General features: G+C 51.0%; 1 protein-coding gene across 12 annotated transcripts in view; it reads left to right on the forward strand.

Moving 5' to 3' along the window:
• Positions 1-12908, forward strand: part of NAV2 (neuron navigator 2) — a 398868-nt gene extending 385960 nt beyond the window's left edge. For all 12 annotated transcript variants that reach the window (XM_047690357.1, XM_047690360.1, XM_047690361.1 and 9 more), the window contains 3 exons: positions 464-582; positions 6291-6494; positions 9401-12908. In XM_047690357.1, the coding sequence (XP_047546313.1) occupies positions 464-582; positions 6291-6494; positions 9401-9526 (449 nt within the window). In that variant the 3' untranslated portion in view covers positions 9527-12908. The remainder of the gene's footprint in view (positions 1-463; positions 583-6290; positions 6495-9400) is intronic.
• Positions 12909-16923: the final 4015 nt, after the last annotated feature.

Consider the following 16923-nt stretch of genomic DNA (forward strand, 5'->3'; position numbering starts at 1 on the left):
TTTGAGCTTCGGTGTTCTGTCCTTGTCCAGACATGTCGGCTTTGTGTGGATACAAACACAGCGTGCACACAGGATGCTCTTTTCTTTATTTCCCATTGACCCTGGAGCGTCTGTGTTGAGGCTCCATTTTCACAGTCCTTCCCAGAGGCTGCAGAGTAATCAGCTGTGACCATACCGTCGTTCGCGTAACCGATTCTCTTCTCTGATGCTGGGCGCGCCTCTGATCCCAGCGGGCAGGGTTCAGGGTTCGTCGCATTGTGGTGAACATCTCTCCCCATAAAGCCTCTCCTCTCTCTCGGATGATTTCCTCATGGGGAGAGAGATCCCGGGGAAGCGGTACTTACACTGCCATTCAGAAAATCACGGGGTTCCTCTTGTCGGGTCTGTTAAGACTGTGGCTTCTCTTAACCCCTCCCCTGCCCCCCCGTTTTGGCTCTGACTGATTTTTCCCTGTGGTCCCCAGGCCCACGGCTCTTCCTGTCGTGCCCCATCGACGTGGATGGCTCCAGGGTGTGGTTCACCGACTTGTGGAACTACTCGATTATCCCCTATCTCCTGGAAGCCGTCCGAGAAGGACTCCAGGTGAGGAGCACACTTGCCACGGGCCTCCTCAAAATTGGGGTGAGGGCGGGGACTGTTCTGGTGACCAGAGGAGTAGTCTGTATCTCTTCCGTTAGACGTCCAACGGACATGGCGTGACCGCCCCTCATGGGGGAGGCCCTCTGTCTGGCCCGGAATAGGACATATCCTGGCTCTGCCACTGTTAATGTGGGACCCCAGGCAAGGTGGCAGCCTCTCTGTGCCCTAGTGCCCTCGCAGACAGAAGGGGAGAGTGACGGTCCTCCACCATGAGGAGTCACCACAAGGGTTAAATGCAGTCATGGCCAGAAAGGGCCCAGCACGGCGAGCGCCCAAGAGAGGGAAATGTACAGTTTGGGAAGTAGTCTCCCCTCTGCTATTTGACTCAAGCCCTGCTTTAGTCCCGGAACTTGAACAGAGATTTTTTTTTTTAGTTTTTGTCTCCATTTTTCAGGAGAGGAAAATTAAGGCTCAAAGAGAGTAAGTGACTTGCCCAAGGTCATAAAAGGGATGCTTGAAGAATCTGAGATTTGAGTTCAGGCCTCTAGCTTGAAATCCAGGTTCTGAGGCCTCGGCCCCAAAGAACTCACTGCCTGCCACCAGGACAGTTTGCCACCCCCCTCCCCACCGGGAAGGATCCTGTGGCCCACAAGGTTGCAAGTCCCTACAGAGCAGCAGCTGGAATGCAGCACCACTCGCTTCTCATGTAGCCCAGCCTTGAATGCTACAGGCTTAGCATCAGATTGGAGCCTGCCCCAGGGGTCACTGTTGAGCCTGGAGGCCCCTGGAGAAGGTCTTAGGCTTGCAGCCCCCACGCTGAGTAATGAGCAGGCATCAGGCACAGCGGAAGAATCCAGGAACCCATCAGGTTCCCAAGGGCTCCTTGGTTTCCTCCATACTGGGCACCTGGAGACCCAGGGGGCTGCTGTATGCCTGTGGAGGGCATAGGAGAGGGCACCCCCACGTGCATGTGTGGGGTACAGCAGTGGCTGCAGTCTGTGCGTGTCACTGCTGTACATGTGGCTGAGCCCAGTGAATATGGGACGGCCTTGTGCCACGCAGCAGTGCCCATGGTTTCCAGGGGTGTGTGGGACGGCAAGAACTGGGAAAGGAACAAGCTTCTTGTGACTGCTGTTCCGTGGAACTGGAGGGCGGGTCCTGCAAATGCAGGGACCCGTGGAAACAGAAGTGCACCGTGCAGGCCGACCCGCAAGAAGTTAAGCAGTCCCTTGGTCAGCCCCAAATTATTCATTGGTCGTGTGTGAAGACCATTCCCTGATGGCAGCATTTCTCCTGTGTCTCATGGGCTTTCATAAACGAGGTGTGAGGATTCTAGATCTTTGCAGTAAGAATCCCCCTAGGTAGATAAATTCACTGGCCTGGGTCACCGGACGCTAATTTAGTCTTTAATCAGATGATCTGTTAGTGCCACAAAGCCAAGCGGCCACGTAGTCATTCCATTTTCTTGGGCCAGCGGAAGCTTGTCCCACATGCTAGACTCCTGAAGTCTGTTGCATTTCGGAAGCCCCTCTCCTGTGTTTACCCTCCATGGCTTCCCGGGGCTGCGCTGTGCCCGGCCCCTCTGGGAGACCCCATGCTGCTCAAAACAAGTAGAGGAATTAGAGGTGGAGGAAATGCACCATTTCCTCTTATTTCTGCCTCGCCTTCCGCTTGTTCATTTGCTTCTTCTTTGCTCCAAATTTATCTTGTGATGACGGATAGGGAGTGACTTCAGAGCATTCTTGGAAGAACCCCTGGGCTTTGTTGGTTAAGGGCTGGCCTCCTTTGCGTGGTTAAGGGCTGGCCTCCTTTGCGCAGTGAGCCCCAAACCAGGAGTGGGGAGACACAAGGAGTGCTCCAGCCTTGACCTACCCATCAAATCGCTCCCTGTTGGTCCTCACCCAGGGTGGATGTGCCAGGACCCTGCTCCTTTAGACCTGAATTTCAAAGGCCTTCTGGGCACAGAATGTAAACTGCCCTTCCTGAGGTTCATGGTGAAAGAACATTGTGTCTCCTTCCCACCAGGAGTGAGAAGGCAACAGGTTGAAAGGATTTGGGCATGGCTATAGACCATTCCATCGGGGGCAGGGAACAGAGACACTCCACCATCTCATGGGACTTAGTAGTTCAGTGTGAAGCAAGGAAAGTCATGGCTTCCCTATGCTGTGAGGTCATTTGAAAGACCATCTTTGAAGAGTGTGCCACAGTTAGCATTTTACCAAGCTGCTCGGAAGTGAGCCACCTTGCCCCAGACCTGTGACCTCATCATCCTGGGGAGCCCAGGAAAACCACCAGAATCTGCTGATTCAAGAGGAAACCTGGTGTGCTCTTCAGGCCTCTGGTTTTGAAGGAAAGTCTGCTGACGTTGACTGAGGGCTTGCTACTTGCTGAGTGCTGCTTGGGGCCTGATGTGCATGATCTCTTATAGTTCTAACAGCTCGAAGATTACCTCATAAATGAGGAGACAGGCTCATGAGAGTTTTTTTACTATTAGCCATGTTCACTCAGTGGGATGAGTGTGATGAGCCAGCATTGGAGGCTGACTCCTCCATTCCTTCTGGGATTTTCAAGCTGTCCTGAGGACCCCCTAACTCCCAGAAGCCTCTGGTGGCTCAGGGAGCAAAGTATTGTGTTTCATAGGGTGGTTTTCTACATAAGATTTCATGTAACAAAAGGATGCCTCTCTTTTTAAAAAAAAAATTAAATTAAAAAAATTTGATTCCCCACGTCCCCGAGTTAGTGGAATCCACGCTGACTGTGTGCTGGGCACTGTGCGGGGTCACTCCTCACATGACCAGGCGAGATGAGCCTGTGGCCATGGGAGTACCGTAGTTCACAGCAGGCAAACATGGCCTCCTTGTGTGGAGTCAGAGGCTCACAGAGGCTCAGGTATTCATTGCCATTGTCTCAGCCCACAGCTCCTGAGCCATTGGGCACGCCAGGCGCCTCCCTGCCTAGGGGTAGGTGAATGTCCCATCTGTCTGTCTCTCCATCCAGCTGTCTCCGCCGCTTCCCGGAGCTGCCTCAGGGCCCTGCTGCCGTGGGGCCAAGGAGCTTTTATGATCATTCCTCTGCCTGCCACGGTCCCAGCCCAGCCATTCATCACCTGGTCTTGAACATGTCTAGTGGCGAGTGTGGAAGCTTGTAAAAATATTTTCTGTCCTTGCAGGTGATGTTCACATGGGCCTAGTGTACATTTGTCTGATGACTCAGTTCCCAGTTCTGTTCCCCCTTGGAGCTGTCATTGTAAACATTTGCTGAAGTGTCTGAGGTCTTTAGAGCAACTCAAAGGACCCATGTTCCTTTGTGGGGCAGCAGAGAGCGTTGGGGTCTTTATCGGATGACCCAACCGGTGCTGAGACCCTGGGCGAGTCTCCTGTCTGTAGGCCTCAGGTTCTCTATGATCTGAGCAGCTTAGACTAGAGGAGTATTTTCTCTGGCTAGCTTCTGTGAAGCCCAGAAGATTCTCCAGGCTACTCACTGGTAGGGTCAGGGGAAAAGCAAATATTTGAAAACCACTGGGCCATATTATGTCTAAGGGCTGGACGAGCTCCACATCCCAGCCTCTTTCTCTGCGGCCATGAGCCTCTTCTCCTCCAGACTGACTCCAGAAGTAGGGCCATGTAGTAGCTCACGCGTGAGGTCTGGCTTGGGAAAGGAGGCCCAAACCTCCCTCTGGTGGGAGAAGCTTCTAAAATTGCAGGCATGTTTCTGATCAGGAGCAGCCTTCTTCAGTTCTGAATATCCCCCAAACGCATGTGTGTTCCCTCCCTTCCTGGCGTGCACACACGTGCACACGCCCACACCTTCCCATCATCCCTTTGTGCGCAGACTATGAACAGCCTCTAGAATGCCAGGCTGAATCCTCAGGCCTGAGACTCACCACTGCCCCAGGTGAGGGAAGATTTAGGGACAGACAGGGTCAGGGTGCTAGACGGGAGGGGTGCAGGTGTCTGAGAAAGCAGTGAGGTCATAGGAGGGTGTGTGTGTCCTGAGCGTGGGCGGAGCCAGTCACTAGTTGGGGGGATGGGTAAGCCCATGTCCCGTGCAGGCAGGGTGGGTGGCTTCCCCGACAAATCTGACATAAAGGTCAGAGGTGCTGTTCACAGTCATGACTCAGCCAAGTTGGTGCATCCTTGTCTGGTGGACAGTGGTCTGCCTCTCCCCAGCCTGGTTTTGGCTGAGTCATGTGGCCTTGCTGATACTAGGCAGACTCAGTCAGGAGGGGTGGAGAGGGGAAGAAAGGCCCAGACAAGGAAGCTGAGGTCCTGGGTTTGAATCTAACTCCGCTCCATAACCTTTCACAGCTGGCACTTCTGTTTAGGCCCTGACAACCCCATCTGGTAAATGAGGCCAGAGGACCCCAGTTCCTTCCAGCTGGGGCAGCCTAGGACCTGGATAGATGTGGTCTTCTGGGCAGTCAGAGCTCAGCTCTCTGTTCTCTGAGCAGGTCCTCTCACCTCCCCTCTCACCTGTAGAAGTCATGGGAGGGCAGAGGGAGCCACCATGCAAACAAGGTGGTTCAGGAGTCTTTGGTCCGTATACCCCATGACTCCCTGTCGAGGGGGATCCTCCCAGAGCCACAGCCAGCACCGTGCTGGGCGAGCACACCTACCACGTCTCAGACTCGGTGGTGTGGGGAGGTCGGCAGACTTGGATTCCCATTCTGCTGCCTTTCCTCCCTGGGTCTGTCCCCTCATCTGGGAAACTCGGGCACCCGTACTTCCCCTTGGAGTCCCATGGCGGTTCAGTATTTGTAAAGCGTTGACGACACGCCATCAGCTGTGAGATGCAGCAGCCTGTGCTGACATTAGAGAGAAGATAAAGACGAGGCCTGGTGGCAGCCCCGCTCAGGGAGGGGCGGCGTCCTGGGTTTCTGTCCTTGCAAGACAGTATAGATTTCCTGACATTGCCAGTAAAAGGGCAGTAATTTTATCATTAAGTAGTTAAGGCTTAAGAAAAGGTCTTAAGTTAAGTGATAATGTCGTTCTCTTTCAGTTGTTACGATTTTGAAGGAGAATAGTTGAGAGAGAGACTTAAAATTCTGATACCCTTGCCTAACCTCTGTTAACAGAGTGCTGGTTTGAAAATGACCAGTGCTGCCGGAAGGGGCTCCGAGAGTCCGAGCTGCTTCAGGAAATGGGGTTTTATCCAACCGGGGCTATCGGTGACCACCACTGTGGTGTTGATGCCCGGCCCTCGATCTCTGTGGGAGGTCATCCTCGGGGAGTGGGGCACCTCCAATGGGACACTAGAGCCGGCTTGTGTGAGCCGATGCTCAGCCCCTCCTTCCAACTCCAAATTCCATGATTCCGTATTGTTAGTTTGAAATGGGCCATAGGAGGAGGGTTTACACCACAGAAATTAGCAAATGCTTCAAATCACGCAGTTGGGGCTGCTTTTCAGATTGAATCACAAAGCATAGAGTTTAGGGTGACATGGCGAGGCGGTGGCAGAGCTAAGATGTGGACCCAGGTCAGCCTGTCTCCATTGCCAGCACCTTTGACCCCTACATCACGTTGCCTTCAGTCTTAGCACATCAAGCTGTGTGTACCTCGGGTGGCTTCCTTCCTTAGAATTCTGGAAGTGGAGTTACTCCATTGGGAAAGGCATCATGCTGGGCTTGAGGAGGTTTCCAAAGGCTGCAAAACCAGGGCTGCAGAAGAGGTCTCGGGCCACTCCCAGACTATTCCTTCTTTGCCTGTTTCCAGCTCTATGGAAGGCGGGCCCCTTGGGAGGACCCCGCCAAGTGGGTGATGGACACCTATCCCTGGGCAGCCAGCCCACAGCAGCACGAGTGGCCTCCCCTGCTGCAGCTCCGGCCTGAGGATGTCGGCTTCGACGGCTACTCCATGCCTCGGGAAGGGTCTGCGAGCAAGCAGTTGCCCCCCAGCGATGCTGAAGGAGACCCACTGGTGAGTCTTAGCTGCCGGAGCGGCTCAGCTTTTACTGAGCACTTACTGTGTATCAGTTGTGATGTAAGGCATGCTGGGAACAGAGACGGGACTGAGCCAGGGTCTCACTTTGGAAGGCTGGACCCACACCAAGGTTAGTCACATTTTTGCCAACATGCTCTCTCATGATGTCAGTTTCTCACTACAGCCTTGAACCCTCTGAAATTTGTTCCGGTGTAAGGTAAAAGGTTACGAATGTGATTTTTTTCCAGCCTCAATGCCCCTGTCCCACTCTTTGCCCTCTGACTAGAGTGCCACCTTGATCACGTGCTGTCCTGCCCCATTCATCTCTCCCACTGGTGACCAAGCAGAGGCAGCTTTCTGTTGCTAAGGAGCAGAAGGTCGGGCCAACTGATCAGGAGCACAGGCAGGGAGAGGTCTGAGGGCACCGGGGGCTCCCAGAGGACAGGGCAGCCTGAATGCAGGTCCCAGGGCCAGCGACCTGAGCTAAGTCTGGGTAACATTGCCTGAGCTTTTTACTTACCCCCATCATTACGAGAACAAATAAAGGCCCTTTGAGAAGAGCCTGGACAGGGACGCTAACACTATAATTACAGAGTTCTCTGCCTACCTGTGAGACTGTGAAATTAGACCTAATAAATCGAAAACTCTATTAATGAAGGTGGAAGCACATATCCCAGAGCCTCCCACACTTAGGTGACCATTATCATGCCTTCAGTTTACCCTTGAGCTCCCTTGGCAGCTAAGGCAAGAGGAGCAACACAGCAGAAAATAGGATTGCGTTACTTTTTTTTTTTAAGTTAGGTTGTTTTTATTTTTTAAAGATTTTATTTATTTTATTTGACAGACAGAGATCACAAGTAGGCAGAGAGGCAGGCAGAGAGAGAGAGGGGGAATCAGGATTCCTGCTGAGCAGAGAGCCTGATGTGGGGCTCCATCCCAGGACCCTGAGATCATGACCCGAGCCGAAGGCAGAGGCTTAACCCACTGAGCCACTCAGGCACCCCTTGCATTACTTAATGGAAGAACATATTCATAAGGGATGCAGCAGGATTAAAAGACAGCTGACTTGCTATCCTTTCCCTGATGACTAATTGATTTGCTTGATAAATATCATCATCATCATCATCATCACTGCTGCTGTGACTTGTCTGCCATCCTTCTGACTGGCAGGAAGGAGCTGTGGTCCTGGAAGCTTTTCTTCAGCAGGAGCTATATTTTAAGTGGGAGTTACTATGTTACTATACACAACCTAATGTACAGCGTTTACAACAGTGATTTTGCAGAAGAAAGGACCAGCCACATCCAACATGAATTATGGCTAAAGCCAGAGTCATGGAGATGTTTTTGTAGCTGCAAGCTCATGAGCTCTTTCCTTACATAAAAATAGAATTTAGGAGATCTCTAGAGGAAAACTTGGCTCCCTCGTCCCCAGAACCTCTTCTCTTATGCAGGAGTATTTGTGTCCCTGACTAAACAAGGGCATTTAGGTAAAGCCTGGAGCTCTTGGAATCGTTACATAGAACTCTCCCTCCAACCCCAGGTCCCAGGAAGTGAGCTATGCTGGGCAGTCACCCCCACGTAACAAATAGATACCTGGTGTTTCTCCCTGCCCAGGGCCCGAGGTCTCTTGCTGACCGGGTCTCTCTCTCCCTCATGAGACTGAGACATCTGGGAGAAGAGGACTGACTCGTTTTTTTTTGTTTTGTTTTGTTTTGTTTTTCCGAGAATATACACTATAAATACACTGGGGCTGTTTGATGAGTGAATAATCGTGGCTGCCAAGGATTGCCTGTTGTGCTTCGGCTCCACCTCTTACCCGGTGGTGGCTACATCCACAGGCCCCGCTGATGGTGGTTCTACGCCCTGGCTCACCCAAGAAGACCATGAGGCATCCTGAGGGGCAGCTGGCTGGGAAGCAGCTGGATTTCATGCCCAGTTGCTTCACATCTTGGCCCTAGCTCAGAGAGACCCTTCTTTCTAACTTACTTGCTACATAGAATCAAAAAGACACAATTTACAGTTGCAAATAACATTTGTTCCTTCTTCCTCCTTTCACTGGCAAACAAATAACCAACAGACTGTAGGCAGGGAAGGTCTCAGAACATTCTTTAAACCTTTTAAACAAATGATGGTGATGATGGCAGATCTCCTTTATTGAGAACTTCCTATGCGCCAGCCCCTGTTTTGCGGGTCTGAGGCTCCTCCTGTCCTTCGACCCTGTGAGACACAGGTGCTCTTGTTCTCTCTGCTCTGGGGGCTCAGATATGGAGGTAACTTGCCTGGAGTTTCCTGCCTCGGCATCCAGGTGCCTCTGTGCTTCGTGGCTCTGCTTGTGGTTGTTGCTATCCTTTACCTCCGGGTGGTGGCAGGAGCGTTGCCAGCTCCAGGCTGCCCTCTGGCCAAAGCCAGACATCCACATGGGCTTGTTGCTCTCCAGAGGGGGAGCCGTGTGCCTCACTTATCAGCGGTGCGGAGGCGGCTGGACGGGCATCTCCCCACCGCCCGAGGGCTGTGCTTGGGTAAGGTGTGTCACTTGCAAATACAAGATAAATACTGGATTCCTAGAAGACTTCCTCTTTTGTTTTCTGTGCTCTGCCTGTATTCACTCAGTCCACACCCATAACTTGGTAGGACAGGTACGATTGTTCTCATGGGGCCAATGAAGAAGCCGAGACACAATAAGGTGAAGTAACTTACCTGAGGTTATGTGGCTCCTAAGTGCTAGAGGCAGGATTGGAAACCTGGAAGCCTGGCCTGGAGTTCACAGTTTTGTTTTTTCATCCACGGCCTCTGCTGTGGGTGCAGCCCAGGGTGAGTCTGGAGGACACAGCAGGAGCCTGGAAAAGTCCGGAGGCGGATGGCTGCCAGGCCGAAAGCCGCTCACGTTCTCGCTCTCTCCCCAGATGAACATGCTGATGAGGCTGCAGGAGGCAGCCAACTACTCCAGCCCCCAGAGCTACGACAGCGACTCTAACAGCAACAGCCATCAGGATGACATCCTGGACTCGTCCCTAGAGTCTACTCTGTGACAGGGGCCAGCCATGGAGCTTGCCTGCCTCTCCCCTTCGTGCCCCGCTCCATGTGCATCCCCTGCACCCCCTGAAGATGCCCTCCTGAGCCAGCCCCCCGGCCGCAGCGTGAGAGCTGCAGGGATACCCAGACCCCTCGTCCTCCAGCCTCGACTTGGGTGCGGGCCTCCCGGGCCAGCCGCCTTGGCACCGCTCCCTTCCACAGTGAGACCTGCACTATCTCATCGTTTATTTTCATTATCGTTTGCCTTGTTGCCGTGACCTCCCTAAGACACTGAAGTTACTTCTCGGGAAAGGATCATCACCGTTGAAATGGAAAGGTTTATAAAGAAAACACACACACACACACGGAAACCAAGAACCCACTTGGAAGCTCTGAAACCCAACAGCATCGTGCTGCGAGCTGCCCAGAGCAGAGAGACTGGAGCCAAGCTGGAAATGCGGGCAACACAGCTGCCCCTCCACACCGACCCCCTGGCTGGGTCTTGCCGTGGGCGCCTGCCTCTGCCTCCCCGCCTTCCCCGCGGCTGGCCATGGAGAGAGCTGGTGCTAAGAGCGCAGGCGCGGCCCGCTCCCACTCAGCGGAGCGCAGAGCACGGCGTGGGGACACCTTAGGCAAACGCAAAGCGCAAAGCGAAGCCCGCTTGCTGGTTTTTTTTGGCTTTTTAAATGGTGCTGTCCTTCCCGGAGGGGTATTTTTGCCTGTTCCCGTTCAGCCACACCTCCCAGACCCGTCAGCCTCCGGTCGGTCCCCAGCGTGAGTGGAACGTGCACGAGCAGATGGGGCCACGGCGCGGACAGCGCGTGTCTGTGTCCTCCTCCTCCTGTCTCCGTGAATCAGGTTTTTCTTTCTGCAAACACTGTGGCCGGTGAGAATGGGTCTGTTTTGAACTGGTTACCCCCTTGCAAATGAGCTTGAGTTTCCCTACCCTCTTCTGACTCTTTGATTTTGAAGATTTTCCTCCCCCCGCCTCCTTTGGTCAGAATCAGCCCTTTGGTGAAAGAAAGAACCGCAGGAGTTGAGTTTCGGTTTGGTCCTGCTGAGTTCTGGTTGTTTGGTTGTCCATCCCCACGGTTTTACACCTCGCCGGGCCCTGCTGGGGCGGGAGTGGGGGAGGGGGGCGTGTCCTTTCTAGGAGGACCAGGACCCCATCCTCCACGCGCGGGTGAGCCGGGACCTTGCCTTTTCTTCTCGTCCTCGAGGCTTCAGAACGCACATCGACACCTCAGGCGTGCCAGCCCCAACCTCAGGTGGGGTGCTGAGGTCACCTCGCACAAGACTTGCACTTTCCTCAGAACCAACGTGACGCAACTCCACAAGGGGCCGGCGGCCTCTCCCTTCCAGAAGCCCCGGCCTCCGTCCAGACGAGTCTTGCCTGACCTCTTCGGTGCTGACCTTCCCAAAGCAATGCCTTACTGGTTTTGTACTAACCGTGTTCATTTACGAGTGTTGTGCCTGCCTGGGGTCCATTATTCTTTTTCTTGTTTTCCCCATCAGAGCAAACAGGGCTAAAAAGTCATCTACTCATTAGGAGGACTCAAGTTGCTGTGACTTTTCTCATCCAAAAGACTCATCTGTGTGGATGCGTGACCATGGGTAAAAGAAAAAAGGAAAAAAAAGAAAAAGATGCTTTTTCTTTTTTTTTTTTTTAAGATTCTTATCAGTCTCCAACTAACACTCTCCCTGGACAGTCTGATGCAGGAAAAGGTAAAAGTTACAAGTCCACATGACATTGCTGATACACACCCTACTAGGATGTGTCTTCAACATACTGGTATTTCCTTTACAGAGAGTGGTATATCTGTAAGTTGTTAGTTTATGCTTTATGAAGAGAATCTTTATCAGGCCCCGGTGGGGGTGTCTCTGTTAATGATCAGGGTTTTTATTCCACCTTTCACACTTTCTATTTCTGAAGGTCTGTCTCTGTACATTTTTTTCTCATTTTCTTACCGCAAGAACTTGACCTAAAACTGCTCGCATGCCATTGGATGACACCACTTTCTTCCTCCTTAGAGGAAAAGGAGAATGTGTCCCCCTAGCTAGTGAATGGAAAAGCTCTCCATGCTGTCCTTGCTCTCATCTCCGTAAACTCAGACTCTCTTGTGCGCAACCTTCATTAGCCATCTGGGTGTGTGAGTATTGTCTTGTTCTATTCTGGTGTTTTTTTGTTTTGTTTTTTTTTTTCCCATAAAACTTCAAACCATGAATTTAGCCTGTGACCACGGGCCACACCCTGAGCCTTCTGGTAAACCTGAAGAGTGGTCCTTCTCAATCTGTTTCCCAACGATGACCTTACACGCTCATACTGTGAATTTGGGAGGAGATAAAATGGACTTCTCCTTGGGGGCAGTTTTCCCAGTCACCTTGTGAGTAGACACCTGCTAATATTGTTTGAAACCCTCCTCCTTTTTTTTCATCTTCTCTGTCTTCTCCCCTCTACTACAGACTTCCCTTCTGCTGGGTCCAGGCTCAGAACTGAGACCTCTGTCCCTGGTGCTACCTGGCTAATGACCAGTGATTTCAAGTAGTGTAGCCCTTGTGTGATTCACAACTCCGTGTCCTTCCTAAAGTTTCGGGAAGCAGGGTTGTCTGATATGCACATTTCTAATTTCGGTCATATTTTACTTTAGTGTCACTCACCTTTGACAAAGTGACTTTGTACTCATTTAGGGCTCTGTCCGAAATGCTTCCAGTTTGCCTTTTTCTACAGTTAGGCTAATTTTGAAATGTATGAAATTCTATGCAACATTTATGTTGAGTTACCAATGGAAGCCAAAAGTCTTCTTCCCAAACTGCCAAGAATTATACAGGCCATAAATGAGATGGGAATATCTTTTAATTTAAGTTTGGGGGTGGGGAGGGGTGGGACAAGGAATGAGACTTGCCTAGACCTTTGTTGTGTCTTGGGGACATTTTTTATTTCACTATCGATGCTTCAACTTCGAAATTCTGTGTACTCAAATTTGATCATGGCGAATCTACTTCAAAAGGAAAATAATCCAACTTTGTGGATATTAAATGGAAGGTTTGCTGTTTTAATCTAGTTGTTTCCAGTGGAGCAGTTGATGAAATATGTCCTATAAGATGTACATTTTGTCATTGTAACATAGAAATTGTAAATAATCGATTAAAGTGCTGCATTTTGATGAATTTTTTCTAGCCATTTTTAAAGAGAAACTAGGAATTGAGTATTTTGTGTACGGTATGTTTCCTTCCTCCTTCCCTCCCGCCCTCCCTATTTAATTTTCATTTGTCATGAGGTTTTTGGATTTGCCAATGATCTACTGGAGATCATGCCCCACGTCATAGAGAATAAAGCCGATGATTGTACCAGTCTTAAATTATTCATGATTCAATAAAATTGATGCTTATTTATTCAGATTAGTGGTTGGCTTTTCTGTGCTCGAGCAAGTCCCTCGTCGGAGTTTGACTGCATGGTGACAGCAACTGTTCTGGAGAAAGATATACAGCAGGGAGAGCCCCTAACTCTAGCAGACCTTCCTTCTTCACCAAGTTGTCTACATCCCGCCGCCGCCTCCTCAGTTTCTCCTCTTTTTGCTCCTTGTGTGGGACTTATTGGAAACTCAAACCTTGGGACTCCTCTGAAATTGGGTGAGTCCTTGGCAATCCTGTGGGAATGCAGATTCTGATGGAAAGGTCCAGGGTGTGGCCCAAATGTCTTGATTTCTAACCTCCTCCCAGGTGATGCCAGTGATGTGTGTCCTCCACCGCGCTGGCAGCAGCAAGCCCCATTGGTGTCCGGGCAGACCGCCAACGGACTCCTTGGCACAGGCAAAGTTTTTGTTTTGTTTTTTTAATGTATTGAATACCTATTAATAGCCAAATTGCTTTCCCAAACGCTCCAGTATAATCCACAAAAGGACCCTGAGGAGGTAAATATTCCTACTTCCATTTTACAAGTGAAGGAAACAGGATCAGAGAAAACCACTTACCAAGGATCCTGTCAGCTAAGAAGGCTGGGAGTTGGGAGTTCCAGCCCCGTCTTCCAAATCCAAAGCCTGCCTCGCTGGGCTGCTTCTGATCTTAGGGGCCCCGTTCCACCGAGCAGCTGGCAGCCATCGCAAGGCATAGACCGTGGCAGATGAGATCACCTCTCAGCCTTCACTTTGAACAGCAACAACAAAAACTTTAAAGGCTTGAAGCAAGGCCTGTGGGTTCTCTGTGAAATAGACCCTCCATGGCTGACTCCGCGGCCAGTGATGTGAGCGGCCCAGCGCCTGTCAGACACCACAGTGGCCCAGCCCGAGGGAGAGAGAATCCAGATGTTCTATAGAGGCGGTTTTTCCTGCCAGTCAGAAAGAACGAAGGGGAGCTGGTGCAATGATTCGGCAACTAGACCCCCTGAATTCCTAAGGTTTCCCATGTTGGGTGTCTGTTCTACCCATTGCTACACAGTCTTGTTCTCATGTTCTCGAGGATATAGGATCAGCATAGGCAAAGGGCATGATGACTTCAAAACCACAGTATCCACTTCTAAAACCCACGCCCTTTCTGCTATAGTCTCCTTAGGTTGGAAAATTACCCTTTTTATTCACAGATATCATTATGTACTTAAGATAATCCAAAAGAATTCACAGACATTGGGACGCCTGGGTGGCTCAGTTGGTTAAGCGGCTGCCTTCGGCTCAGGTCATGATCCCAGCGTCCTGGGATCCAGTCTGACATCGGGCTCCTTGCTCAGCAGGGAGCCTGCTTCTCCCTCTGTCTCTACCTGCCACTCTGTCTGCATGTGCTCGCTCTCGCTCACTCTCTCTCTGACAAATAAATAAAATCTTTAAAAAAAAAAATTCGCAGACATTATTATAAATAGTGAGTTGAATACATCAGCTGGATACAAAATCAATACATGAGAATCAACTGAACAGGGGCGCCTGGCTGGCTCAGTCAGTAGAGCATGCAACTCTTGATCTCCAGGTTGTGAGTTCAAGTCCCACGGTAGAGGTAGAAGCTACTTGAAAAAAAATAAAAATAGTCAACATCTTTATGCAGCCCAAGTTTAAGAATTTCAAAGGTACCAGTTTAAAAGCATCAAAAATACCTAATACCTAGGAATAAATGAAATATAAGATGGGCAAGCCTCCACACAGAAATTGTGGAGAGAGATTGTGGAGAGAGATTGAGGAAGACCCAAACACATGTGGAGATAAATACTGTGTTTGTGGATTAGAAGAATCAGTGTTGTGAAGGTGTCAGTTTTTCCAAAACGGACTATAGATTTGACACAATCCCACTTGAAAGTCCAACACAGTTTTATGGCATTGACGAGATGATTTTGAATGTATTTAGAAATGCAAATGGTGAAACATAGCCAATGGGGAAGAAAACTGAGATTTCTCTAGCAGATACCAGGACTTAACTGCCATAGTCATTAAGACAAAGAACAGGAACCGACAACAGTTCAAGAAGATAGACTAGACATTCCCCAAATAAACCCAGCACATGCTTGCTTTACTGCAGAGAACTGTAGCATCTCAGACCAAAGGACCTATTTCCTGGAGAAGGGAACTTGACCGAGGACACGTGACAACGGGATCCACTGGTTCCTACTGTCAAGTGGAGGCTGACCTGTCCTCTTAAAAACTCAAGGCACCAGCTTGAGAAAGTCATTCTGTGTTGGAGCACTGCTTTCCAGGAAATGGTACATGTTCAACCACTGGCCACTATTTGTTGCTGGGTGCCCAACAACTAGAACGCATACGTCCGGGAACTGAGGAGGAGAAGCAGGAGTGGCCCCCTCCAGCAACCCACCTGGGGAATTTCTGGCTTCCTGCCCTACGACTTTAGGTTCTGTAAAATTAGAAGTGCCCATCCCTGTGCGTCTGGGCAAGAAGGCAGGAGGAGGGGTACTTCCCTTCTTCCAGCACTTCTACCACTGCCTTTAAAACTACGTCTGCAGGGGCACCTGGGTGGCTCAGTGGGTTGGGGCCTCTGCCTTCGGCTCAGGTCATGGTCCCAGCATCCTGGGATTGAGTCCCGCATCGGGCTCTCTGCTCAGCGGGGAGCCTGCTTCCTCGTCTCTCTGCCTGCCTCTCTGCCTACTTGTGATCTCTGTCAAATAAATAAATTAAAAAAAAAAAAAAAACACTACATCTGCAGCGAGATCACTTGGGACTGTGGATGCTGGCAGGGTCACTGACCCTGATTATGATGGGGAGCTAGGCCTGTTCCATGGGAGCAGGAGCAAGAGTGTCTGGACTTGGGGAACTCTCGGGATATCTCCCGGTCATTTCCAGGCCTGGTGATAACTGTGAATGGGCCTTTGCTGTTCACCTACAGCCCGACAAGGCAAGGTAGACAGTTGCTCAGAGCCTCCAGGAACGAAGTGCTGGCCGAGGGTATCACAGAATGCAGGACTGAGGAGAGGATGCTGAGGATTGGTGATGGCCCTGGGGACAGCCGTAGCAAGGAGGCTAGATTGTTCCACTAACCCTCCCATTCAGAGTCTTTTCTTTGGAAATTTGACCAGCAGCTGCCTTGGACTTTCAGTAACAGAATAGACTCGATGCACCAAATGACCGGTCTGAGCACTGCAAGGCACGAGCTGTGGCAAACAGCGTTGATGCCTCAGTCCATACCCCTGACTTCATCTGAGCCTGCTGTGGACACCTGGCATGCTGACAGTATCCCACTGCAAGCCCCCGTATGTCCCTGCTTCCCTGCCTAAGACCGTTCTCCAGTGCCACGGAAGTTGCACAGCAGCGTACAGGGGATTTAGTCCCCTGAGGGATGACCCACGGTGAATAAGCAGTCAGTGGAAAGATGCCCAGCATTCCCATCCTTCCATGGGATGAGTGGGAGGCACAGTCTCCAGGGCTCTCTAGAGGCTCCCAGTGAGACTGGGTCTAGTGGCCCATAGTGCCAATCAAGGAGCTCTTCACTGGCTTTCTCCCTTCCTGGTGACCTTCGTCTACTCCTCTCAGAGCTGCATGAGGACGAGCAGTGAGGACACACCCTTGAGAGTGAGTCCGCCTCACATGATGTGCTCCTGGCCCCTCACTTGGCTCACCCTGGTCCCAGCACCGCCCTCAGTCCTGCTTCCTGACCCTACAGCACCAATTAGCTATCTACACTCGGGCCCTTTCTCAGGATCTGATAGGACAGCTCAGCAATTCTATTCTTAGTTGTTATTATGGAATGAGTGGTATCTCCCTAGAAGGACATGTGGAAGTCCTAACCCCCTGAACCTCCACATATGACCCTATGTAGAAATGGCATCTTAGTCCAGATGAGGTCATCCTGGAGTAGGGTGAGCCCTTCGTGCAATATGGCTGGTCCTTATAAGAAGACGGTGTGTAGATACGAGGGAAGAACACCATGTGAAAACAGAGGCGGAGGTCAGAGTAGCCTAGCTGGAAGCCGACAAGCACAAATCACA

This window comes from Lutra lutra, chromosome 10 (genome assembly GCF_902655055.1).
Source record: "Lutra lutra chromosome 10, mLutLut1.2, whole genome shotgun sequence".
Classification (NCBI taxonomy): Eukaryota; Metazoa; Chordata; class Mammalia; order Carnivora; family Mustelidae; genus Lutra; species Lutra lutra.